The following is a 26,156-nucleotide window of genomic DNA, read 5'->3' as shown; positions in this document are numbered from 1 at the left end:
ACCGACGTTGCCTAATCCCGACCACTCAAAATTACTCGCCACTCGGGATCGTTGGTGCAATCTGTCTGGTCACTTGGCCCCCTATCATCGTAGATCCAACGGCCCTCGTGCTCTGATTCGACCTCTCACCGTGGATCCTATTTTTTGTTTTTCGAGCTGGGGTCAGAAACGAGCACGCTCATTCTAAGACTCAAATAGAAAAATGCTTTTGTCATTAGCTTCGTTTGTCTCTGTCGTGTAGACGGTTTCGCTACTTCCTCAAGGCATGACCCCGGGGAGACCTAGAAACTGGGGAGACCTAGAAACTGGGCATTACCGTGGATCCCACTACGGTGTCACACCGTGGATCCCACGACCGCGGTCGTGTCAAATAAAGATGAGGCACACACCCCGTAGATAAGTTATACGTGTAGCATTTGTGTTTGAGCTTAACTCCATGGAGGCTTCAATGCAACACTTGGCTGCAGGAAGAAGCGTCTTCACATCACGTCCCACCAACTCGAACTATCTCAGGAAGTCGAGTACCTTCACGTGCTACTGCTCGGCTTCACCGTTTTGCCCTCAGGTAGTTCTGCTCACTCCTGCATGTGCATTGCAACTGATGCAATCTCACAAGTTGTCTTTGAACCTGCCCTTTGAAAAAATTGCACTCTTGAGCAAAGATCCTTCTTGTTATGAGCAGGTGGACTCGGCGCTGAAGGCTTTGCAACCAGAGTTTTTGGCAGTGGATTTAACTGTGGCAACCCTTGTGGGTAGAGTTCTGAAGGCTTATGCAAACGCAAGAGTTGGCTCTCATGTAAGAATTCCATTATTTGCAAAGAGCTGATCTCCATATTCTACTGTAGCTCTAATTTGACCTTTGCAAAAGGTATAAAACAGAGTTTCTTAAGTTTCTTATATTTTTGGGATGGAAATAGATGTGTGTGTGTGTGTCTCCCAAAAATAGTTGTATTTATTTTTATATGAATGCATAAGAGCTTTCAAGATAGAAGTATTCTAGGAGTTGCAGACTGTCCTTTTCTGTTCTAAGGATACTCACTTGAGTACTTCAAGGGTTCCACGATCGCTGGGTGGCCGGCTAGTTTGCTGGTGTGGGGCCCAGGAGGAGAGCAAGCGGCACTACCTTTGGGATTTCCCCAGGGCCCTGCAGGTGTGGCAGCGCAACCTCCGACTGTTCACATCTGATTTGAGGACCGCCTGCACAGTCATGTGGGGTGCAGTTGCTTGGATAGCAGAGGCAAGCCAGGCCTTATTTTACGAGGATGACATGCCGCGTTCTCGAAAGAGATACAGATTGGGATCTGCAACCGATCTCTGAAATCCAGTCCGGAGAAAGAAGGAATCAATCTTCTGATTCCAAGCCCTGGGAGCCTATTTAAGACCATACAAGGCCTTCCTTAACCTGTATACCATCCCTTCTGATCCTGGAACCACAAAGCCTGGAGGTTGCTCAACATACACCTCCTCTTGCAGGTCACCATTAAGGAACGCAGATTTGACATCCATCTGATACACGGGCCACCGCCGCTGAGAAGAAGCAAATGCAAGAATGGTCCGAATCATGGTCATCCTCGCTGTCGGTGCAAAGGTATCCTCATAGTTGATGCCTGGCCGCTGAGCATAACTCTTAGCCACAAGTCTGGCTTTGTGTTTGTCCACCGACCCATCTGACGCATATTTGTTCTTAAAGACCCACTTGACACCAATGACTAACCGTTTTGACGGCCTTGGTACCAACTCCGAAGTGTTCTTCTCGATGGCATCCAGTTCCACCTGCATGGCTTTCCTCCAAGTCTCCTGTGCAAGGGCTTCCTTGACGGAAGTGGGCTCTTTGTCCCGCAAGATACGAGACATCAAAGCATAGTTTACTTGTAAAAGCTCTGCTGAATGACTTTTATCACGGACTTTGTGCGATCTTCGAGGTCTGTCCTCTGTGGTCCATTCGGAGGGAAGCTCTGTGACACCCGACTCCCGAAGGGTGTCCACTAACCACTTGGGTACTCGAACAGAACGCGGAGCATCCTGTTGCTGCGGGGGCTCAACTCCAGCTACGGGCTCAACCTCCTGAACTGACTGAGGTTGTCCGGCTGGAACAATAATCATCATTAGAATCCTCTGGGTCTCCAAGAAGTGGCGGCTCATCTACAGTGGAAACCGGAACATGCTCATCAAAGACCACATCCCTGCTGACAACAATCTCATTCCTCTTTGGATCAAATAACCTATATCTCTTGGAAAGAGAGATATACCCCACAAATATAAGCTTTTGGGACTGAGTCGAGCCTCCCCCTCTGTTTCTTCGGAATGTGAACATACGCATTGCTCCCAAACACACGGAAATGTGAACATACGCATCGCTCCCAAACACACGAAAATGGGAGACATCAGGTTTCCTGCCAAAATATGCCTCAAAGGGAGTCATGTTCGGTACTGAAGTCGTCGGAGACCGGTTGAGGATATGAATAGCCGTAGCCACAGCCTCTCCCCAAAGTGGACGAGGAAGATCACGATGCTCTAGCATCGTCCTCGCCATCTCCATCATAGTCCTGTTCTTTCATTCTACTACTCCATTCTCTGATGGCGAACGTGTATTGGCTAGTTCCCTCTTGATGCCATGTTTCGCACAAAATCTCACGAAAGCATTAGAAGAAAATTCACCTCCTTTGTCAGCCCGGAGACTCTTCACCTGCAATCCAGACTCTTTCTCCACCATCACATGCCACTCCTTGAACCGAGCAAAAGCTTAGTCCTTTTGAGAAAGGAAATAGACCCATGTGAATCTGGAACAATCATCAACAAGCAGCATGAAGTATAGAGAACCTCCCAAGGATGCTGTCTGCAAAGGTCCACACAAGTCAGTGTGTACCAACTCCAATGGTTTCGAAGCCCGCTTGGAAGCCTGCTTTGAAAAGGAGTCCCTGTGCTGCTTACCACGTATGCAAGAACTGCAGCATCCTTGCCTGCTGCCAACATTTGGCAAGCCAACCACCATTTGGTCCCGGAAAGCTCGCCGCAACGCATCCACATTTAAGTGGCCAAACTGAAAGTGCCACAAGTTACCAACCTGAGAACCTCTCACAGTGGAGAGTGCGGAGAGTTTGCATATACCATTCTCCAGGCCGCCTTCCCAAACAACCTAGCCAGTCTCGGGGTCCCTTAGAGCAACAGAATGCTCCTCAAACTCCACCCGGAAGCCAGTCTTGCATACCTCATGCACTGACAATAGATGAAAACCAAGTGCTGGGACATAAAGAACACGAGAGGAATGCTTACCCCCCTTGCCATCGGGAATGATCTCCATCCGGCCCTCACTGTGTATCGGAATTGTGGAATTGTCGCCAATGAAAATGCGACCTGACTGCCATTTCAGATCTAGAAAGAAGTCACAAGAGCAAGCGCGGAGATGAAGACAAAATCTGAAAATACAAGAGCAAGTGCACTGCAGAAAAACACAGCAATAGAGGGAGAGAGAGAGGCGTGTGACTCTACTATATACACAAGAAATTCCGAAGTACTGAATACAGAAGTGTGGGGGGCAAGGGGCCATTTTATATGGCCCCATCAGCCAGTCGGCCTGCTCAAAAGACAGCCGACAGCGACATAAATGTCCACGACTTGCTACAACTCCAGTCGACTAGCAACTATCAGTCGGCCAGTATACAAGGAAGGTTGGGGAGCAGCAGGGTCTGTAAACCTGCCTGAACGGGCGGTGAAACAAACACTCGCACATAAAACACTTCAACGCCATTGAGGACCTAGAAAAAGAAAACAAACAGGGGGAGCTAGAGTGCTGCTGCAAACAGTACACGGACACCGATTGGCCCCAAAACGAAGTGGCACCCCTTGCGGTATTTCTTTAATTGATTATAAGAGCTTTGATTACAATATAAGGCTGGAAACTCAGCCGTCACAGTAGAACCCCTGAAGCCTGCAAAGAACCTGCATCATGGCTTCTTGTCCACTTGGCATCCACAAACAAGTCCAGCCATTGTTCGCATCGAAAGACTCTTTCACATTGAGTCTGCATACAGAAGCTTTCTCCCATGATCAAGGCTGCCACAACCATCCATAGCCTCTCACACTATGAACAGCATCACACCCTGACACATCCAGTGCTCCTGCATCACAACACAGACTCCCAAACTGTCTCTCAAAAGAGAACTCGCATCACAGCACAGCATACCATACAGTCGACACACCTGTACAAACCCTCTCTACCTTCCAAGGGTACTATCCATCTCTGTCATGGATTCCCTGTCCCCTGTCCAATCAGTAGCAAGGCTGTACCAAACATGTGTCCATTCCTGTACCTTCTGCCTGCATGTGACCTATCTCCTGGAGAAACCCAATAACATGTTTCCTCGAGAAATCTACGACCTGTTTCCACATGAAACCCTTAGGCCTGTTTCCCTTTGAAACTTCTGTCCTGTTTCCATACATCTAGTTACCTGTTCCCTCATGAAACATCTGGCAACATAGAGATGCCCATAACTGTAGGTCCCACTGTTCCTTTCTAGCAGGAAGAAAACAATCTGCTCCATGAGCACGCAGCCATGCGAGCTTGCATCACTCCCATGCCAAGAAACATAACCAAGTGACCTTGTACTTGCAGCCAAAAACCCAAGCACATTGCTGAATTCTGTCTTGTCCGTACAGCTGTCCGTACAGTCGTACAGATCTGCGTGAATTCTCCTGTGCGCAGCCAACATGCAGTCCACTTCTCCTCTCCTCCACGCATGAGAAGTTGCACCCCTTTTTCCAAAAAGCTAGAGAGAGGGAGAAAAGAGAGAGATAGGCCTCCAAAAGTGGAGTAATCTCTAAAAATTGCCCTAGGGGCCTCCCAAGGTTTTGAAACCTTTAAAACATTAATTTTTGGCCACCAAAGGTTATAAAACCTTTTTAATTAATGTCTCTTTGCCCCCTTTCACACATGGGGTTGTCCACACATGGGCTCCCTTTTTCACTCCAACCTGATGCCATTCACACTGTCCACCATGTCCCCGTGCACACTTGCATCTTGTCCAGAGAAAACACAGGGTCGTGACAGGGTCAGTCGGCCAGTGTTTGGACCAGCCAACAAGCATAGGACAGCCTCGCACACTCGATAAAAATAGGGAAAAATATGGAGAGTGGGGAAAAATGAGAAAACACCTAAATCGGGCGGGCACACCCACAACAGAGGCCCCGGTGTAAATATACAGACAGGAGATGACTGCTAACAGAGTACACGTTGATAGGATTTTTTGTGGCCCAAGGTCCCTGCCCACATCCCACGAAGATAATAAGACTTGTAGCGTATGTATGAAACTTTAGGAACAAGGGATGTTGCATGGCCACCAACCTTAGGTGTACAGCTATTGAAGTGAAGTGTGGGACTGCTGCATGTGTAGATGGTGGGAGTGGTTGACAAAAAAATACGCAATAGTTGCGAGGTGCAATGTGGGGACGGGGGTATTGGAGATTAGAAACAATTGAAGGGAAGAGTCAGAAGAGAGAACATTGAGGAGAGGGTGAGAGCTTTGTGGTGAAGAAGAGAGTGGTGAGAGAAGCAAGTTTTTTATGTTGGGAAGTTTGCTGTGTAGCTTGTTGGAAATCATTTGGTTTGTTATGAGAAGAAGGCGACGTGGGGATCTTTCCAGAGCAGGGATTGCAGAGGTGATAGAGAGTTTTGTGTGGAGTGTGGTGTCAGAGAACCTCTAAGGTTGCATCACTGTTGGAACTTGGATTAGATCAAGGATTGCTCAAAACAATTCCCATTTGTATTGGATGGTTGAACCCTACAAGCTGTTGCTGCAGATCTTATTGTTATTGTTGATCTTGATAGGGTTGAGAGTATAAGTTGGTTTCTATTGAGGTTATTTGTGTGAGAGCTCCCTTGATCTCTTGCAGTTTTTTTCTCTCATCTGCTCAATTCCCGATTCTTAGGGTGTATTGTGAGTTGTGCAGTTTTCTTTAAATTCACAAAAGGTCAAGTTGTGTGAAAATGAAGAGTTCTCTTGGTTGTTTTGGGTCTCTCAGTGTTGTTTGGAATAGAATTCTATTGAAGGAAAGGCTCTGAGTGAAAAGATGACCTTGGTTGAGTTTGTGCTAGGTTAGTTAGCTTGTGTAGGGGTCAACCATAATCAGCTGAGCTTCAATATAATCAGCTGATGGTGTAGGGATCTTTGGACATTGGGGGAAGCTTCAGGGTGGCTCCGATTGCATGCAGAAGCTCCGAGGGGCCTCCTACAGACTTGGCATCATAGTCCTTTTCTCACTGACGATGGTGGTGAGCCCACTTAGCATTATAGACCACCTGTGCGGTTGTTTCCCCCCCAAATTGTATGAGGTAGCCTTCTCCTCCCAATGCGGCTGGCCAGGGGAGAGGAGCACCCTGCCCTCCTTTTTCAGTTTTCTTGGGTATCGCTCCCCTCCATGGACTTGGGTTTGTACTTAGCCAGCATGGCTGTTTTGTTTGGTAACTAATGGCAGAATCTCTCGTGCGGGAAAAAAAAATATATATATAAAGGAAAGAGCACACATGGATTATTTCACTCAGTTTTCGGGGGACTCCCTGGTCAGAGAACCATGACTCATACATAAACACAAAAAGGGATGTTTTAAGGACTTCTTGAGCATTTGTCGATGAAGACTGGTCTCTTCTGGCTGCATTTCCATGCTACTGCTCGTTGGGCCCCAAGCTTGATGACGACCAAGAAGGAAACAACTGAGACTTTGAATTTTGAAAGTGCCAGCAATGTCACATAATCCATTGGCAGGCTATGGGAGCAATCTGGTAGAAGCAGACAGGCCTTACACATGTGGAAGTGTGCTGAGCTCTGCTGCAGAGGCAAGGGGGTGACTGCCAACAAAGTGAAAGAGGCGCCATGGATGAGGCTGAGAAGCTGTAGGCAGAGCCTTGACAGTGGGCAGATGGGAAGAACTGTTGCTGGGTGACATAAGATGCATAGATGTAGTTGGCAGGCATTGAACAAACTCCCCCAAGAAACACTGGCAAACAGCACTGGTTGTTGGCGGTGGAGTTCATAGAGCCAGCTGAATAGCTGAGAGGATGGGCAGTACTGGTGCTACGATGGTGTACACAGCTGAGATGATGGCAGTGGTAGAGTGATGCGCACCAGTGTCGCCACATGAGTTGGACAGAGCAGGCCAAACGGATGCGACCACTGAGGCTGGGCGGCAACAAACAGGCGAAACAGCAGCAGTGAGGCGGGCTGAGCATACGTACGGTCAGCAAGGTGAGGGCATGGCTCTGATACCAATTGTGGGTAGTTAGGGTTAGCAGTGCAACAACTATGGAGGCTTAAGCTCATACATGGTGATGAGTATAGTAAAGAAAGAGAGACAAGTATCAAACTGAAATGAGAGAGGCTCAGTGATTGCATGACTCAAAGATACTTTGATTAATGATTGTTGAAGCTCTAATACAGCAGCCTGAACCCATATATAGGCAGCCCATCAGTCCATAGCATAAATCATCTCATTCTTCATCAGATTCAGTCATAGGTTAGTGCAAAAGTATGTGTGCTTGAGACTTCTGTCTTGTGCATACATCATTCTCAGCCAAGCACCCTAGTGCTTCAGCCCCAACGCAGCCCAAAGCTTTCTTCAGCATTCAGCCTTCAGTAGTGCATCTCCCCCTGTAGATCTGGGTATAAGGCTCTCTTTAGGTGGCTTCAAAGTTGTCTTCAACCCGTTTGATGATTCAGCAGACGTTTGATCTACGTCATCCTTGCGTTTGGCATTCCTTCGTCAATCATTCTTAGTAAGTTTTCTGCATTGCAACATAAATTCTCCAAAGTCATAAAGCAAATACTCTTGCTTGCGGGAGGGGGCCCTTAAGTGGGTAGATTGGGACCCAATCTGGTGTTGACTTTGCATTCTCTCTCTCTCTCTCTCTCTCTCTCTCTCTCTCTCTCTCTATGATGAGGAGTGCAGAGAGACCAGAGCCCGACTGCAGCGGGAGGTTGCTTTGGGAGTCACTACTCACCGACAGTCACGTATTGCCTTCCGACGCCTTGTGCGAAGGAAGAAGCGGGCCTTCCTTGCTCAGCTAGAGCAGGAATTATACCAGCTGTTCTTGAGCCAGGATTCGAGGGAGGCTTGGCGTCTGTTTCACGAGTCCTCCCCTGCTTTGGCCATCACTTCTACAGAGGTCTGGGGTAGTTATGCAGCATCTCTATATACAGTTCCTGGACAGACACCTTTTCCTGACCCGCCAGCACCATGCCCACAGACATGTACTTTCTTTACCGCAGAGATGGTAAGGAAGGCCATTGATAGGATGAAGACTGGGAGAGCATATGATCACGATGGATTGGTTGATGAGCACTTTATTCATGCGAGAGACATGCTGGCAGAGCTTCTAGCAGTGATGTTCAATCGTGCTATGTGCGAAGGCTTACCCGAGACTTGGAGTAGGTCCACCATCGTGCCTATCTTCAAGTCAGGGGACCCTATGGAGCCAGGTAATTATCGCACTATTATGATTGGTCACACACTAGCACGATTGTATGCATCCATTCTTGAGCAGCAGTTGAGTAGATGGGCAGAGAGAGTTGGCATTCGAGCAGAGGGACAGGCAGGGTTCAGGAGAGGTTTCTCTACTCTTGACCACATTTTGACTCTGCGGGCCATTATTGAGGAGGGCAGGTCGCATGGGCGACGAATTTATTGTAGCTTTGTGGACTTCCGCAAAGCATTTGATACAGTGCCCAGAGCCAGATTGATGAGGCGATTACAGGAGATGGGGGTACCCACAGAGCTCATATGGGGGATTATGGCTTTATACAGATCAGTTGCAGGACAGGTACGCACCCCAGAGGGGGTCTCTACTTTGGTTCACTCCACTATAGGAGTGAAGCAAGGTTGCCCGTTATCTCCTTCACTGTTTGGTATGTATGTGGATGAGGCTTCTGACTACATTGAGAGATTGGGGGACAGAGGAGCCCAGCTAGCAGGTACATGGATCCCACTATTGTTATATGCTGATGATATTGTGTTGATCTCTGACTCTCCTGAGGGTATGCATCGTCATCTGGATGCTTTACATGAGTTTGCACATGATAGTGGATTGTCTGTCAACCTTGGCAAAACCAAGGTTATGGTGTTTAACACCACGCCACAGTGGGTTAGGCGATCAGCTTCCACATTTACATATGGGCAGGAGATTGTGGAGTATACAGATGCATATACATATCTTGGGGTAGTATTCAGTGGGCCAGTGTTTTCGATGAGGAGAGCAGCAGAGACTAGATTGACTAGAGCACATGCAGCCCTGGGTGGTTTGGAGAGGATGTGTTCGCAGGTTCAGTTTCAGGAACCTCGAACGAAACTCTGGCTTTTTGACACTCTAGTGACATCAGCTATGCTTTATGGAGTGCAGATATGGGGACCTTCAGTGGGCCATCACAGCGCAGGCGGGTGGAGAGGTATGGAGAGGCCTTTGGTATCTATGATTGCTAGGCTTATTAGAGCCAAGGCTGTGGTACCTCATGAGATTATTCGAGCAGAGCTGGCGGCTGCCCCTTTGGTGATTGAGGCTCTTACGAGATCAGTCTCCTACATACATGGCTTGTGGGATCTCCCCCGAGACAGATATGCACGCCTCGCCCTGGAGTCCTCCCGACAGTTGGCTTTACAGGGAGACACGGCTTGTTGGTATGGACAGATGACATCTTGGTTCCAGGCACATGGTTTTAGCATGGACAGATTGCCTCCCTTCCAGTATTCTCTGGAGGCACCCTCTCTCACTCTTACACGGACAGAGATTACCAGACTCATCCGTCAGGATTTAGTTCAGCTGGACATTAGGAGGACATGGATACAGCCGACTGAGGAGCTGGGCACGAAGATGGCTTTCTACAGAGAGCATTTTCTTCAGCTCACAGCAGATGGTTTTGTGATCAGACCCAGTTACATGGATGTACACTTGTCTCATGCAGTACGATGTGCTATTGGTCAGATTCGTACATCCTCACACCAGCTTGAGATTGAGATTGGCCGATATAGAGGTATACCAGCTGAGGCCAGGATATGCCGAGTATGCCATGGGGAGCCAGAGACAGAGCTGCATTATATATGCCATTGTACTGCATACTATGAGATACGTGGTCGTTTCCACTGTTTATTCAGAGAGGGTTTTGGACCACTTTCCAGAGTCATGGGGTACCAGGACCAGAGGTGTTTGGGATTGTTCTTGCTTGAGCTGCGGAGACATAGAGATAGCCTGCTTAGGCGCACAGAGAGCCAGACTCAGAGGCACATTACAGACTTCTTTAGTCCCGCCATCACTGCGCCAGATGGACCACAGCAGCAGCAGGACATGGATACCGCCCACACCAGGGGTACACCGATTGATCGTGCGATTGAGCTTGGGTGGTCCAGACGCCCACGACTACGGAGGAGGGCATCCCAGCATAGACGGAGGTTGCAGCGGCAGATTCGGATTATTCTTGCGAGGCATGCGAGACACCCAGTCAGGGTGCTGACCACAGAGGATATTGAGGAGATCCGCCAGTGTCCGATGCGGCACATATTATGAGATGGAGGTACCTCCATAGTGTACCTTCCAGTTCCAGTTTCATTTTCTAGGTGCCAGTAGTATCATCTTTATTTTTCATTTTCTGGGGTTTTTTATCCAGACATTGTATCAGATCCACCATGATGTAACTTTTGGTCTCATAGGTCATTATGGCCTTTTGAAGACGTTAATATAACATTTCATTTCATTTCATTTCTTCGGTTCTATCTCCTGTGAATAAAGATAAAAGTGGATTGCTGCATGCTCACTGACATAAAAGTATAAAGGTGGTCTTGTTGTGCATGACACGATCATCCAGTTATAATTACACAATAGACAAGTATGGATCTCTAATCTAGTGAATATTCCAAAACATGAATATATACAATTATGTTCTTAGATGTACATTAAGGTCTGTCGTGCATATCAGTGCATGTCTACCATGCAATGCAAGTCGTGCCATCCTCCAACTTAGAAGAAACACTCAAGTGAAGATTGCAAATTTGATAATCCATATGCATTAACTTTGCAGACTATGAATGATCCATATGCATTAGCTTTGGAGACTATGAATGATCTTACAATGACCCTTAACTTGTCCCTATATAGTGGCTAAAGGGCTGGTCGGCTGCTTGGCCAAGTGTGCCAATTGTGCATAATTAGATACGATGCATCCGAAAGCTGTCCACATGGACTGGTTCTTGGGCACCTGCTGTCCAGTATCTGGCTGCCCAAAACTGCAGTCCATCGGCTCATACACGGTCTCTGATCCTGCACAAAAGATGGCTGCTGCATTGGTGGGACATGTCCATGGGAATCCCTGATTGGGCATGCACATGACAATGCATCATAGGGATAAGTATATGTGATAGTGTCCATGACAGAGTGGGGGAATGTTGCTGGATGGGACGGAGGAGGTGAGGGACTGGGTGGTAGTGGGGGAGAAAGGCGGCGTACGCACACAGGCAGGCATGGGGGGCTCCCCCAACTCAAGCGTGCAGTCCTGGATCTGGTTTATTGATATTATTTATCCTTTATATGTTTGTATTGCCTTCACTTATAAAAGGCTCCGTGATTTCTTTAATCCGTGTTAGGAGTTGGGGGGGGGGGGGGTGACGAAGAGCTGGCCTTGCTGTTATAGTAACATGGGGCAGGGAACGGGGACGGGGATTCTTGGGAACTGGGACGGGGAATGGGGGACGGCATGGGACGGCATACAAAATATGCAATTTTAAGTAAGCACTCATTCAAGAAACTTAACAATACTAAAACAAAGTCACTTTACACTTCCAAAGCATCAATATTAAGTCATACTAGGAAAAACATGGGTGTTACAAAAAAGGAGATCGGGCACCCAGGACCGAGTTGCCAAAGGCTAAAGCAAAAGACAAGGGCAAAGGCCTAGGCCCTAACCACTTAAGTGGCATACAAAAAAGAGACTATCACTAGAGTAGTATATATGTCAAAAAGCCTCAAGGGCCATGTGAAGTGCTGGCCTCACGATCATGGGTCCCTGCAATGCCTGTAGGCTCCATAGAGATGTCCTCCACTTGCTCCTCCAACTCCTTATCATCTTGAGACATCTCCCACTCGGTAAATGCATCAGCCTTTGCGGTTGCACTCTTGCAAAGCATTCGCAAGTTTGCACTCACAAAGACTAGATCATTTGCCTGTTCCACCCCAAGACGGTTCCTCTTCTTCGATGCAATGTGATTGTATGAGCTCCAAAGTTGCTTTAGGCAAGAGGAACTCACTGCCTGGCTGAGAATGCGGATGGCTAGATGCTGAAGTTGAGGTCCATCCAAACCAAAATCTTCCCACCACAAAGCAGCCTCAACTTTGAAGGCGATCATCCTGTGCATCCATGTCTCCATAAGAGCCCTGAAAGCTCCTATACCTGGATGACTGGTCACGGGTCTTCCGCCTAACATTTGGGTTAGGCACAAGTCGAGTCAAGACAAGTCTCCATAGCTTTCTCACCTTTGCCTCACTTTCTTGCCCTTTACCCTGAAACTCAGGGTCCACCACATAGGCTGCTGCATGCAAAGGAGAGGAGTAGGAGTTCCACCTATGCACACACAGGGCACGGATCTCCTCGTACCTATCCTCATCTGGCTCCAAATCCCTCAGCTTCTCTATCATGCTGTCCATAGCCTCATATACCTTGCTGATGCATGGTTTCATACCATCCACAAGCCTCATCAAGTGGACAATAGGTTGAACCATAGCATCAATGCACTTCACTTTTTCCCGAAAATCAGTGCTCTTTGCTTTTTCCTTGCATAGAGCTCCTGTCTCAGTGGAAGCCAATGGTGAAGAAGTGAACTCGTCACTAATGAACAACTGTCTCAATGCACCACTACACTCTTTCAATCGGTGGAGCATCAAGAAGTTGTAGGCAAACCTCGTATCTGAGTATTTGAGGAGCTGACGGCTAGATTTTTTGGAGAATTCATGGCATAGGAACTGATGGTTTGTGACAAATGTCACTATTTGGCTGCCCACTTGGATGATAGGCCGGATCCATGGCAAGTCCCCAATATCCTTCAAGAGATTATTTAAGCAATGTGCCATGCAAAATGACACGGTGATGTTGGGGTACATGCTCTCAATGATCGCTCCGGCTACCCTGTTTGAAGCCTCCCCATCAGCAACAAAGCCCACAACTAGGTTTGGGCCAATGATCTCTATGCCACTAGCCCACTCTGCTGCTAGCACATCAGCACTCTTCTTGGTCCCAGAAGCATCATGTGAGGCGATGTACATCTCATCGCGGGAATATGTGACGAGGCCATGGATGGACCTCTTCCGCGTATCACTCCATCCATTGGCTATCAGGGACACTCCATTCCTTGCACATTGTCGCTTCGTGTTTTCTGTTGCTTGCTCCACAAGGACTCCGATGATGGGGGCGTATAGTTTGGACCATACTCCCCTATCTTCTTCACCATGACCTTGAAGTAGTCTGATCTATCCACAAAAAAGGAATAATTTAATAATCGATCAACTTCAAAGTTCAAAGTTCAAGTAACTTGTAAGAGGAACATTGTAAAATGATAGATCTTAAGTTAGACATCTTAATTCTTGATTACTTGGCAGCATGGAAAGCAATGTGGTTATGAAAGAAGAAGCGGGCTATGGCCGTATCCACCTCTTCCTTCTTCTTGGGGTCCCAACTACCATCAAGAGTACTTTGCCGGCGTGAGTGTGTGGATGCGGTCGGCATGGAGGATGGTGTTGGGGCCCGTTCTTGTGGGGCGGGTGATGCGCCCAAGGGGGCTGATGAAGTGGATGCCCATGGGGATGCCGAACCTTGGGATGGCCTCACTAGTGTTGCGGGATCCACGGCCACATGCGGCACTCTCCTCCTTGAAAGCAAGGCCTCGTGTGCGGCAACACGTTCAAGAAGCCTCCTTCTTGTCTCCGGTGTGACGTGATCACAAAATCGGACCTCATGACCGGGCTCATGCAAGAGGTGAGCTCTCACTTTATCCGCCCCACCCGTTCACCTATATGGACATAGCTTGCAGGACCATGGGCGAGAGCCTCCTCCACTTCCGGGATGATCAGAGTTGACCTCTTCCCACCAAGACCAACCTTCGGTCCTCCTTCCTCTATTCGTATTGGCGCCGCTGGAACGAGGTGCGGGGGATGGTCGCGATGAAGATGCCATGGAGGCAAGTGCCAAGGAGGCTTGAGCAATGGAGGTGAGTGTAGGAGAGGCTAAAGCCTAAAGGCTAAAGCAAGAGGAGGTGAGACCGTGAGTGTAGGAGAGAGATGTAGGAGAGGCTTGAGTAATGGAGGTGAGTGTAGGAGAGAGATGTAGGAGAGGCTTGCCAATGGAGAGGCGAGAGCAAGAGGTGAGTGTAGGAGAGCAACAAGACTACAAGTGACAACTTGAAATTACAACTTACCCAATGCGACTTGAGCCTTGAGGCTTGAGGAGAGCTAGAGCCTTGCCAGGTTGCCCAATGCCCACTTGAGTCTTGAGCCTTGAAAGTTGAGGAGCCTTGAGCCTTGCTGGAGCCTTGAGGAGTGTTGCAAGTGCCAAGAGGCAAGAGCTAAGAGGCTAGAGCAAGTGCCAAGGAGGCCGGAGGTGAGTCTTGAAGATTTGAAAGTTGAAGTTCCTATAGCATGTGCCAATGGGGGCTCTTCTTATAGCCATGGGCCAAGTTGGGAGGGCTGCTCAATAGCTAGGCGCCCAACGGCTACAGGGTGCAACAGCAGACTGGTCAACGTTGCGCAACGGTCAGTTGACCTGACCGTCCCGTCCCGTCCCACCGAAATCGCCGTCCCGCCGTCCTGGAATCGCCGTCCCCTTGTTACAACGTGGGCTCACACGTCCCTTGGCCGTCCCCTATCCGTTTCGGTTCCCGCACGTTATGGGACGACGTTTCCCCGTCCCAGGGGTCCGTCCCCCACGTCCCTTGTGACTATGCTTGCTGCAGCAGCTAATTGGAGGATTAGCATGCCACGGGTGGTGTGCATGGCTAGATCGCTCCCTTGCAACATGTGATGGAGTTTGAAGGTAGCTGCTTCTCTAAATGCTGACCTCCCTACCGTGGTCCAAAACCTTGGCTAGAGAGACTCTATGACCATGGCACGGGAGGTGACGCATGGTGTGTCTTGCTTTGAGGCAGCGTGGATAGGGTAGGTGGTAGCATCTTTCTTGCGTAAGGCTCTCACCACCTTGGCTTCGAAGAGGAGATTGTTGGGTATTCGGAGTCTCTATGTGTGTATCCGTTTCGTATACATGTTTCCCTGTTTGTGTACCCACTTGTGTCCATGTGTGAAAAGCCCTTACATGTATGTAAACACTCACTTATGTAAGTATGTGTGTAAGTGCGTGTGAACCACCTCTTGTAGCCGTTTATGTGTGTATGTGATAAGCAGTGATGCCTGTTGGGTTTTATGCTGTGTATGCACCCAGGGGAGTGCTAGTGATCATTAGTAGGTTACTGGGGCACTTTTTACTTCAGTTAGTGGAGGTTTTTTCCCCCAGTTTAGCTTAGTTTCACTTATAAAGGTCTTTGGGTTTTTTGATACATAGGTACAGCATTGTGCTTTGGCATAATGGCAAATCAACAGCAGAGTGATGTGTTCACGTACTTGTCTAAGGAAGACAAGCTGGATGGCATGAATTACTCATTGTGGAGTTTCATGCTGAGAAATGTGCTCGTGGCAAAAGGTCTTTGGGATTTTGTTAGTGGTGATGAACCACTAACAAAAGGTCTTTGGGATTTTGTTAGTGGTGATGAACCACGTCCAGGTCCATTGGCTCCAGAGACTCCTCCCCAAGGGGGTGCTCGTGGAAGAGGACAACAGGCACAGGCACCGGGTTAGCCACAGCCTGTTCAAAGAACAAATGCCTAGAAGACATGGGATGCCAAAGATGCACAAGCCTTATCACTTATTGCATTGTCAGTACAGAGGTCTATTATACCTCATATTCGTTCAGTTGGCTCTTCACGGAATGCATGGGTGACTTTGGAGCACTTGTATGCTGTTCGTAATGAGGCACGGATCTCATTTTTGAAAAGAGAGCTGGAAAACCAGAAGATGCATGAAGGAGATGATATGTCTAGCCACTTGAACAAGCTGCAGGATTTGAGAGAGCAACTCATCAGATTATTCGTGAGACACAGCTTGTATCCACCATCTTAAACTCTTTGCCAAGATCCTGCTTGGCTTTTCATACCTCTTTGAACCTCAGCATGAGGAATGCTATTGAGTCCCTAAAGTATCAGGAACTTGTTGCTCTCTTGTCACAGGAAGAGCAAATCAGGAAGAACATGAACATGAACACAAGTGCTGAACAAGCATTTGTGACAGGTCAAAAAGGGAAAGGCAAATCTCAGCCAAAGAGTTCAAATCAGAATTCAGGTGATGGTGGTTCATCTCAGGATACCAAGAAAGGTGATGGACAGCCTAGGAAGAAGGGCAAATGCCATTACTGTAAGAAGCCAGGTCACTACATCACAAAGTGTAGGAAGAGGATTGCCAAAGAGAAGGCGAAGGAATCTGGGATGTCTGTAAACGATGCCTCTAAAGCTCCTCCGGAGACTGCTTCCTTTGTTGAAGACAGGGATTATTGTTTCTACACATGCAGTTATGATGCCTCTTGGTCTTCACAGGCACTCAGTGTGACTGAGCATGCATGTACTTGGTATTTTGATAGTGGTGCTCCAAAGCATATTACATCTCGCAGGGATTTGTTTTGTAATGTATGCCTTGCCCCTGTTGGCAAGACCGTTCAGTGTGCCAATAATGCTTCATATCCAGTTCGTGGCATTGGGGAGATTCAGCTCACAGCCATTGATGGCTCTATTCTTCGCCTTACAGATGCCTTATATGTACCAGGGATAAAGAAGAATCTGTTGTCCATTTCTTCTTTAGCACAGTGTGGTATGCAAGTCAACTTTGATGATGACAAATGCATGGTCAGAGACAAAGCTAATGCCTTGACCTTGATGCTTACTGGTACATTATGTCATGGACTCTATCAGTTGGATGCATTTCAGCCAGTGGATCAGTCTGCTTATCATGCATTCACTCTTACTCCAGCTATGGTTGATGCGGAGTTATGGCACGCTCGCATGGGGCATGTAAATTTTGGTAGTCTTATGCTTATGCAGCGACATAACATGTTGACAGACCTACCTCTTATGGAGAAGCCTCCAGATCACATATGTGAAGGATGTATTTTGGGAAAAATGCATCGGTTTTCCTTTCCACGTGATCAGGCTCTACAAGCAACTGCAAAGTTGCAGCTTATACACAGTGATCTTTGTGGTCCCATGCAGACGAAGTCATTAGGAGGTTGCTTCTATTTTGCTACATTTATTGATGACTTCTCTCGTATATGCTGGGTCTATCCGTTGACAGAGAAATCACAGGTATATGATGCATTTTTGGCCTTTGTAGCACTTGCTGAAACAGAGTCAAGATGCAAGGTTAAGACCCTCCGTTCTGACCGAGGGGGGGAATATGTGTCACACATGTTGAATTCCTTTCTTGAGAGTAGAGGTATCAAGCATCAGTATACTACTCCTTATACTCCACAGCAAAATGGGGTTGCAGAAAGGAAGAATCGGTCACTCATGGAGATGGCCAGATGTATGTTAAAGGCAAAGAAGCTACCACATGTCTTTTGGGTGGAAGCTGTTATGTGTGCTTGTCATATTTTGAATCGATGTCCCACAAAGGCATTGGTTTCCATTACTCCTTTTGAGGCTTGGCATGGCCGCAAGCCTTCCGTATCACATTTTCGTACTTTTGGGTGTCTTGCATATGCACACATACCCAAAGAGTTGAGGAGGAAGTTGGATGATAAAGCCACAAAATGTATTTTTGTTGGGTATAGCCGTGAGAGCAAGGGCTACCGGTTATATGACCCACTGTCCAAGAAGATATTCACTAGTCGGGATGTGATTTTTGATGAAAATTCAGAATTATCCATGGCTAATTATGATGTAAATCAGGCTGAAAATGATGTGTTTGAAGGCCTACTACGTATGGAGTTTCATTCCATAGTTGGTGATCCAACCCATGAGGGTGTAGGACAGCCAGCTAATCATGAAGGTGGTGCAGAAATTCAGCAGGAGATAGAGCCAGAAGTTGAGCCAAATATGGGGCAACAGGCTCCACAGGTCAGACATATACCTAGATGGTATTTGAGGACATTACAGGACAGTCATCTAGAGACTCCTCTTGCTGGCCGTACTTGTAGGGAGACACGGACCAATGAGCATGCACACATCATGGATTTAAATATGGTTATGGCAGCTAGTTTACAAGATGATGATGAGCTTGATTCATTTGTGGATGCACGAGATAATGTGCATTGGAACAAAGCCATGCAGGATGAACTTGATTCTATTAAAAAGAATCAAACATGGGATTTGGTTGATCTGCCCAAAGGCAAGAAAGCCATTGGTACTAAGTGGGTCTATAAGTTGAAAAGACATGCAGATGGATCCATTGACAGGTACAAAGCCCGTCTAGTTGCAAACGGCTATGCACAGAAGAAGGGCATTGATTTTGAGGAGACATTTGCTCCTACATCCCGTATGTCGACACTTAGGAGTGTCATTGCATTGGCTGCACATCGTGGTTGGGTTGTTCATCAATTGGACATCAAGACTGCTTTCCTACATGGGGACCTCGAGGAGGAAGTTTATGTACATCAGCCCATAGGTTTTGCAGAACATGGTCATGAAGGGAAAGTATGCAGGCTGAAAAAGGCCTTGTATGGTTTGAAACAAGCTCCACGAGCTTGGTATGCAAAGATAGATGCTTTCCTGCTCACTCAAGGCTTTGTGAACAGTCCATCAGAAGCCACTTTGTATGTAAAGAAAGAAGAGAAAGATCTGCTAGTCATCCGTCTTTATGTAGATGATCTTTTGCTCATGGGATCAAATGATGACAAAATTGCAGCTTTTAAAGAGATACTGCAACAGACATTTGCCATGTTTGATTTGGGGCTCGTACACGCATACAGTTTGTGCAGGATAACAGAGGCATTGGGTTGTTGCAATCTCGGTATGTTGCTAAACTTATGGAGAAGTTCAAATTCCAGGATTGCAAGCCTATCAGCACTCCTATGGAGCCTGGGATGAAACTGTCACTACAGGATGACAGTATTTTATTTGATGCCACTACATATGCTCAGGCTGTTGGGTGCCTTATTTACTTGTGTACTACACGGCCAGATATTCAGTATGCCGTATCTCAGTTGAGCAGATTCATGCACAGCCCGCGATTGTCACATTGGCAAGCTGTGAAGCGTGTCTTTCGGTATTTGCAGGGTACCTTGTCTCTTGGATTGCTTTATCCTGAGGGGGGTGACATGCAGCTATATGCTTACAGCGATTCAGATTGGGCTGGTGATTTTGATACCAGACATTCCACTAGTGGAAATTGTTTCTTTCTTGGCTCTTCATGTATTTCTTGGCTAAGCAAGAAACAGACCACAGTGGCCACTTCGTCTTGTGAGGCAGAGTACAGAGCAGCTTACACTACTACCGTTGAGTGTGTATGGCTGCGTCGTCTTATGACTGATATGGATATTTCAGTGGAGGAGCCTACACCTATCTATACTGATAGTCAGAGTGCCATTGCCGTGGCCAGGAATCCTGTGTTTCATGCTCGCACGAAACACATTGAGATTCACTATCACTTTGTTCGGGAGAGACTCCAGGCAGGTGATATCAGTCTGATTTACTGCCCTACAGATCAGAATGTGGCAGACATCTTCACCAAGACACTACCACGTCTGAAATTCGAAGCATTCCGCACTGCTTTGAATTTGTTTCCTTTTGGTGGATGATGTACAGTGATCACATATCACTCCAGGGGGGTTTGTTGGGTTTTATGCTGTGTATGCACCCAGGGGAGTGCTAGTGATCATCAGTAGGTTACTGGGGCACATTTTACTTCAGTTAGTGGAGGTTTTCTCCCCCAGTTTAGCTTAGTTTCACTTATAAAGGTTTATAAGTGATTTGGTCCACCTGGCACTATTTATGACCGGACCATGTGAACACACTATTAGGTCACATCTTTTATGTGGCTATTATACTTCACTTTATTATTATCAATATATGAGTAGTCGTGTTCCTCTCTCTCACTCTCACGCCTCCTGTTGAGGTGCCTTCCAAAACCCTAACCCTAACAGGATTTCCCACAATGCCATGGGCACTTGCCATGTGTCATTGCCCCAATGTGTGCTGTGTCATAAAGCCTATAAAAGTATTGTACTCCTGGAGCTCTAACAATTATTAATCAAAGTATCTTTGAGTCGTGCACTCACTGAGCCTCTCATTTCAGTTTGATACATCTCTCACTTTGTCTTTACTACACTCATCGCCATGCATCAGTTTAAGCCTCCATAGCTGTTGCATTGCTAACCCTACCTACCCACAAGGTTGACTTGACCAGATGCTCTGATACCAATGTAACATGTTTGCAGGAGCGTGATCTTTTTAGCATACACAAATTAATGCTCATCACATATCTGTAATTTGTCACATGCACCCATGCATTGAGGTGCAGTGTGACACATTGGCTCATCGTCATTGGTATACTTGTGCAGAAGTAGTACCTTTTTAGGAACATTTTCCATATGCTGTGACCCCATTGTGAGCCCTAGTCCAGGGACATGGCAGGCACAAGCTATGTAGGTCATTCCAAGCCGTAGGTGTCAGTGTCTCACTTAGGTGCCTCCATCTCATAATATGTGCCGCATGGGACGCTGGCGGATCTCCTCAATATCCTCTGTGGTTAGCACCCTGACTGGGTGTCCTGCATGTCTCGCAAGAATAATCCGAATCCGCCGCTGCAACCTCTGTCAGTGTAAAGCGCATTGGGAAGTGGAGGGTGATTGTCCTGGCCATCATTGTAAAAACAATTTTAAGATTATAAGATTCATATTTGCACAACGCTTATTTTGGAGCGTAAAACATTGAAATCATGTTATTTCCAAATATTTACAAGGACGAGTTTTATTACAAAGATCTGAGACTGAATAAAGGTTGCCACACTAGTATATATAGGCATGGATGTAGGTCGACCATGTTGGCCACAACCCATGACTTGGTCCAAAATGACCAATAAACCATATCATCTATTTGGGAGTCGAGCATATGAGTCAGCCTAGCTTAGCAAGCAGTTAGAGGCATTTAGGTTTAGCATTCAAAAGCATAAAGGAATTAAGGCTCTAGGCCAGCCCTTGGGGGCCAGCAGCCTATGAGCCTTTGGCTTGCGGGCTACCATAGGCCACACCTAAGAGAGGCATATTAGGCGCTAAGGCCTAGTTGGCAGTGTGCTGGACAGCCAGTTGGGGATAATAAGCATTAGTCGTCCGGCAGCCTTGACAGGTGCATCACACATGTGAAGGCGGTATGCATTAAATGACAATTTTCTGCAGTTGTGAGCATTTATAGCAGGCTGACATCAGTTCTATGCACCGACCAGCAGGTTGAACCCATATAAAAGCAGCCCCTCAGTCTATAGCATAAATCATCTCATTCTTCATCAGATTCAGTCATAGATTAGTGCAGAAGATGTGTGCTTGAGACTTCTGTCTTGTGCAGGCAAGCACCCTAGTGCTTCAGTCCCAAGGCAGCCCAAAGCTTTCTTCAGTGTTCAGCCTTCAGTAGTGCATCTCCCTCAGCAGATCTGGGTATGTATAAGGCTCTCTGAAGTGGCTTCAAAGTTGTCTTCAACCCGTTTGATGATTCAGCAGACGTTCGATCTACATCATCCTTGCGTGTGGCATTCCTTCGTCAATCATTCTTAGTAAGTGTTCTGCATTGTAACATAAATGCTCCAAAGTAATAAAGCAAATACTCTTGCTTGCAGGAGGGGGCCCTTACGCGGGTAGATTGGGACCCAATTTGGTGTTGACTCAGGGCAATAATCAAGGACTTCTGTAAGCCTAAACCCAATTGACTAGCATTCTAATGTGCCATCGGCATTTTTTGTATCATAGATAGTTGTTTATCATCCTAGGGTTTTCATTAATCTTTTGCTTGTGCCTAAGTGCACCCCGACGTGCATTGTAATGATTGTGAGGTACCGGTTTTTGGTCCCATATGCCTTCAAGGCATTCCGTGGATGGTAATATGACTTTCTTTCTTTCTTTCTTTCTTCAGCTCTATCTCCTATGAATAAAGACAAAAGTGGATTGCTTCATGTTCATTGACATAAAAGTAAAAAGGTGGCCTTGTTGTGCATTACATGATCATACCAGTTGCATGCTACATAATTACACAATAGACAAGAGATATGGATCCGTAATCGAGTGAATATTCCAAAACATGAATATATACAATGATGTTCTCAGACCTACATTAAGGTCTGTCGTGCATATTAGTGCATGTCTACCATGCAAAGCAAGTTGTGCCATCCTCCAGCTGAGAAGAAACACTCAAGTGAAGACTGCAAATTTGATAATACCATATGCATTAGCTTTGCAGACTATGAATGATCTTACAATGCTAAAGCGCTGGTCAGCTGCTTGGCCAAGTGTGCTAACAGTGCATAATTAGATACGATGCATCCAAAAGCTGTCCACATGGACTGGTTCTTGGGCCCTGATTGGGCATGCACATGACAATGCGTCATAGGGATAATTAGATAATTACATGTGACAGTGTCCATGACAGAGTGGGGGAATGCGCGTGGTGGTGGGGGGGTGCCGTGGACAAGGTCTCCCTTGTCAAATCCCCATAGGATCTCCTCGTGGCACGCTCCTGGTACATGACTCAAAACCTGCAAGAAACAAACAAACAAGAAGGGGGTGCAGGCATGACTCACCTCCCAACCACGACAGCCGTGGGCAAGCCCACAAGTCTTGGCTGTCCCCACCGAGCCGCCACGAGCTGAGCTAACTAGATGGACGTATCGACCAATCTCTACCTCGTGACGTCCCATACTGCCACGAAGCTACCCTCGCGGGCCTCGAGACTGCTGCCGGCCTTGGCTGCATGAAGCAAGTGCACGTCTGCACTAGTTCCAGGCTCCAGACCATAGAGCTCTCACAAATCATGCGAGACTCTATATGAATAATGACTAACCTTGGCCACCCTTTTATAGGCTCTTGGCCGGTCATTGGGCGTCCACACTTGGGCACCCGCCCGTCCATACTTGGGTGCCCGCCCGTTAGTCTATCCCTACTAGCCTGAAAAGCTTCCCCAAACCTCGAAGCTAGTCTTGTGTGCGTGTAGCACATGGTAGATACACACTGTGCACATGACATACTCCCCTTCCTCTAAGAGCTCACTCCTGAGCTCACTAAAAAGCTAGGGTAATCTCACTGAAGAGTAGTCAATGTCTCCCATGTAGCGTCCTCCTCAACATGATCCTTCCACTTGATCTTGTATTCTGTGATAAGCGTATTACCCAATCTTCTTTCACGAAATCCAAGAATCTTTTTAGGTTCGTGTGGAAAAAATGTCATGTCTTCGACATCTATGATTTCTCGAGGAGTAACTAACTGGTCTGTTCCACCCAGTACTTCCTTAAGTCTACTGACATGAAATACAAGATGAACTTTCACATGAGAAGGCAAATCCAATTCATATGCAACTGAACCAATTCGTCGTGTAATACGAAATGGTCCACGGATAATTTCGGAGATCGACTTGTCCGTAAAGTCTCGGAATCTTTCGGAACTTGCAAATACACCATCGTTCCTTTAGATAACTCTCTGGGTGAATGATGTCGATTAGAATAAAATCTGTCTCGGTCTTGAGCACTTCTAATAGATTCCTTCGCAACTTGTAACATTTCTTGCATATCTTGCAAAAAATTACGTGCTGCATCATGCTGAAGTCCTGAGAATCCTACTGTAACAGGTGATCTAGGTTGAAAACCATACATAAGCATGAAAGGACTAAAACCTATACTTGTATGCTTAGTACTGTTATATGCAAGTTCTAACCTGGAAGATAATCCTCCCATGAATTCTGTCTTTTGGATACATATGCTCGAAGCATATCCTCCCATGAACTCAAATTCAAAGTTGTTTCCAACTTCTCAAAAACAATTTCCAAAAATCACTTGTAAACTTAAGTCCCTATCACTGACTATGTCCTGCGGTAACCCGCATAGTCTAAACAATTGCTCGATAAACTGTTGTGCTAATTGCGTAGCTGTAATAGTCTTTCGGGTCGGTAAAAATCTAGCCATTTTTGTCAAGCGATCTACCACAACCCAAATAGAATCGTGGCCTTGATGTGTTCTTGGTAATCCGGTAATAAAATCCATGGAAATACTTTTCCATTTATTACCTGGGATTTGCAAAGGATGCAACAACCCAGCGTGTCTAAAGCGTTCAGCTTTATTTACTTTACAAATTTGACACTTGAGAACATAATCTTCTACATACCCTTTCATCTTTGGCCAATAAAAAGTGTGTTTCACTAACGATAGTGTCCTTTGTACCCCAGGGTGTCTAGCAGAAGGGACGTCCTGACACTCCTTAAGAATCTTGGACCTATTGTCTGGGATCTGTGGTACACAAATTTTGTCACTACGGAATAGTAAACCATTCCGAATCATCCACTGGCCTCCTGTAGCCTGAATGGTAGGCTGTTCAGTCATCAAGTCTTGGTCAATCAATGAGCTCCCGTCCTGGATCTTCTGCCAAAATGGACCAAAATAACTATCAGTCTTGCAAAGCCCTCTCAATGACTGAAATAAGTCAATAGAAATCTCGGTGAACGACAAAGTATTCACCTCTCTAATTTGACTAAGCGCATCCGCAACACTATTCATGGACCTTTTTCGATAACGAATCTCAAAATCAAAATCTTGCATTAACTCAGCCCAACGAGGTTTTCTTCCTCTCAAATCATCCGCATCACACACATACTTGATTGACTGATGATCAGTCAACTAAATTTCTGGAGGTAGACCTCATAAGCGAGGTGCTGCGAGGTCATGGTCAAAGCAATAAACCGGGCAACAATATCATAATCATCCTCTTTCTTGAGAAATTCTTTCTTGAAGACATCTTCGAATTGTGCCCAAGTCGTTGGTTGGCTTAGGGTTGAGTTCCTTCCACCAAAGCAAAGCTTTGCCTGAGAGGAAACCTGCTGCTAGCTGGATATTTTTCCCATCGTCATATGGATGGAACTGAAAATGGACTTGCCACTTATGTAGCCAAGTGTCCACTATCTCCTTGGTACGCTGCTTTTGCTCGCCCCCGAACTGTTCCGGAGTAATGTTGGGGCCTAAAGCAGAGGCCAAGGTATCCATACCCAAAAGAGTAGATAGAGTAGTGGAAAACAGAGATGGAGTTCTGCAAAGCCAGCATCTGCGCGGCGATTTGTGCTCGATGTTCCGAAGAAGAAGCTTTGAGAGCAACTTTAAACTCTTGGAAATCTGATTTTGATACATAATCGTCGAAAAGGTCAGCATCGGTATCTTCCGTAGCCGGAAGGCCTTCGCGTTCGATAAGGGGCTCCAAGTTGGATTCTTGGGTCGACATCTTGAAGAGGGCAAGGGGAGAGAAAATTCGATCTTGCACAAGAAAAGTGCTAGAGAACTTGAGAGCTTGAGAGCTTGAAAACTTGAGAGATGTGTGGCAAGAAGCCCGCTTAAGGGGTTTATATAAGCTTCCCCAAAAGCAATCTTGAGCTTTTGCTTTTGTGTTATATATATATATATATATATATATACATATATATATTCTGTTTTCTTAAAAAAAACACCTTTAAGCTTTAAATGGGACTTTAAACTCTTTAATAAGGTTTAATCCATTAAAAAAAACGAAAGCAAGCGTATGTTTTGTAAAAAAAAAAAAACAAAAGCTCAATTCGGCGCTGGTATGCTTTTACACTTTTTTTTTTCTCTGCGCCCACCTGAATTCGGAGCCACACGTTGTCGGCGTGGTTGGAAACCGTCGCCGCCTGCGCACTGCCTTGCTGCCTGCGAAAAGGTGTGGCCGCATGCGCATAGGCGTCACCACCTGCGCACGACTGCCTTCGGTTGCCTGCGCCAGCCTGGGCCTAGGCTTGGCCGCCTGCCTGTGCCTAGGCTTGGCCGCCTGCCTGCCTAGGCTTGGGTGCATGCCTTCCTAGGCTTAGGCGCATGCCGGCATATGCTGCCACGTTGACAGTCTATGCATGCT

General features: G+C 46.7%; 1 protein-coding gene across 4 annotated transcripts in view; it reads left to right on the top strand.

Moving 5' to 3' along the window:
* Window positions 1-225: 225 nt before the first annotated feature.
* LOC147603503 (uncharacterized) overlaps window positions 226-26,156 on the top strand; it is a 60,684-nt gene continuing 34,753 nt past the window's right edge. For all 4 annotated transcript variants that reach the window (XR_015265609.1, XR_015265610.1, XM_086796537.1 and 1 more), the window contains exons 1-2: window positions 226-565; window positions 683-796. Coding sequence is in view for 2 of the 4 variants with exons in the window: in XM_086796537.1 (XP_086652663.1) it covers window positions 437-565; window positions 683-796 (243 nt within the window). In the remaining 2 variants the exon portion in view is untranslated. The remainder of the gene's footprint in view (window positions 566-682; window positions 797-26,156) is intronic.

Source organism: Cibotium barometz, chromosome 64 (genome assembly GCF_041138505.1).
Source record: "Cibotium barometz isolate CiBa-2024 chromosome 64, ASM4113850v1, whole genome shotgun sequence".
In the NCBI taxonomy this organism is placed as follows: Eukaryota; Viridiplantae; Streptophyta; class Polypodiopsida; order Cyatheales; family Cibotiaceae; genus Cibotium; species Cibotium barometz.
The sequence above is the reverse complement of the archived record's forward strand: the minus strand, read 5'-3'. Positions and strand labels throughout refer to the sequence as shown.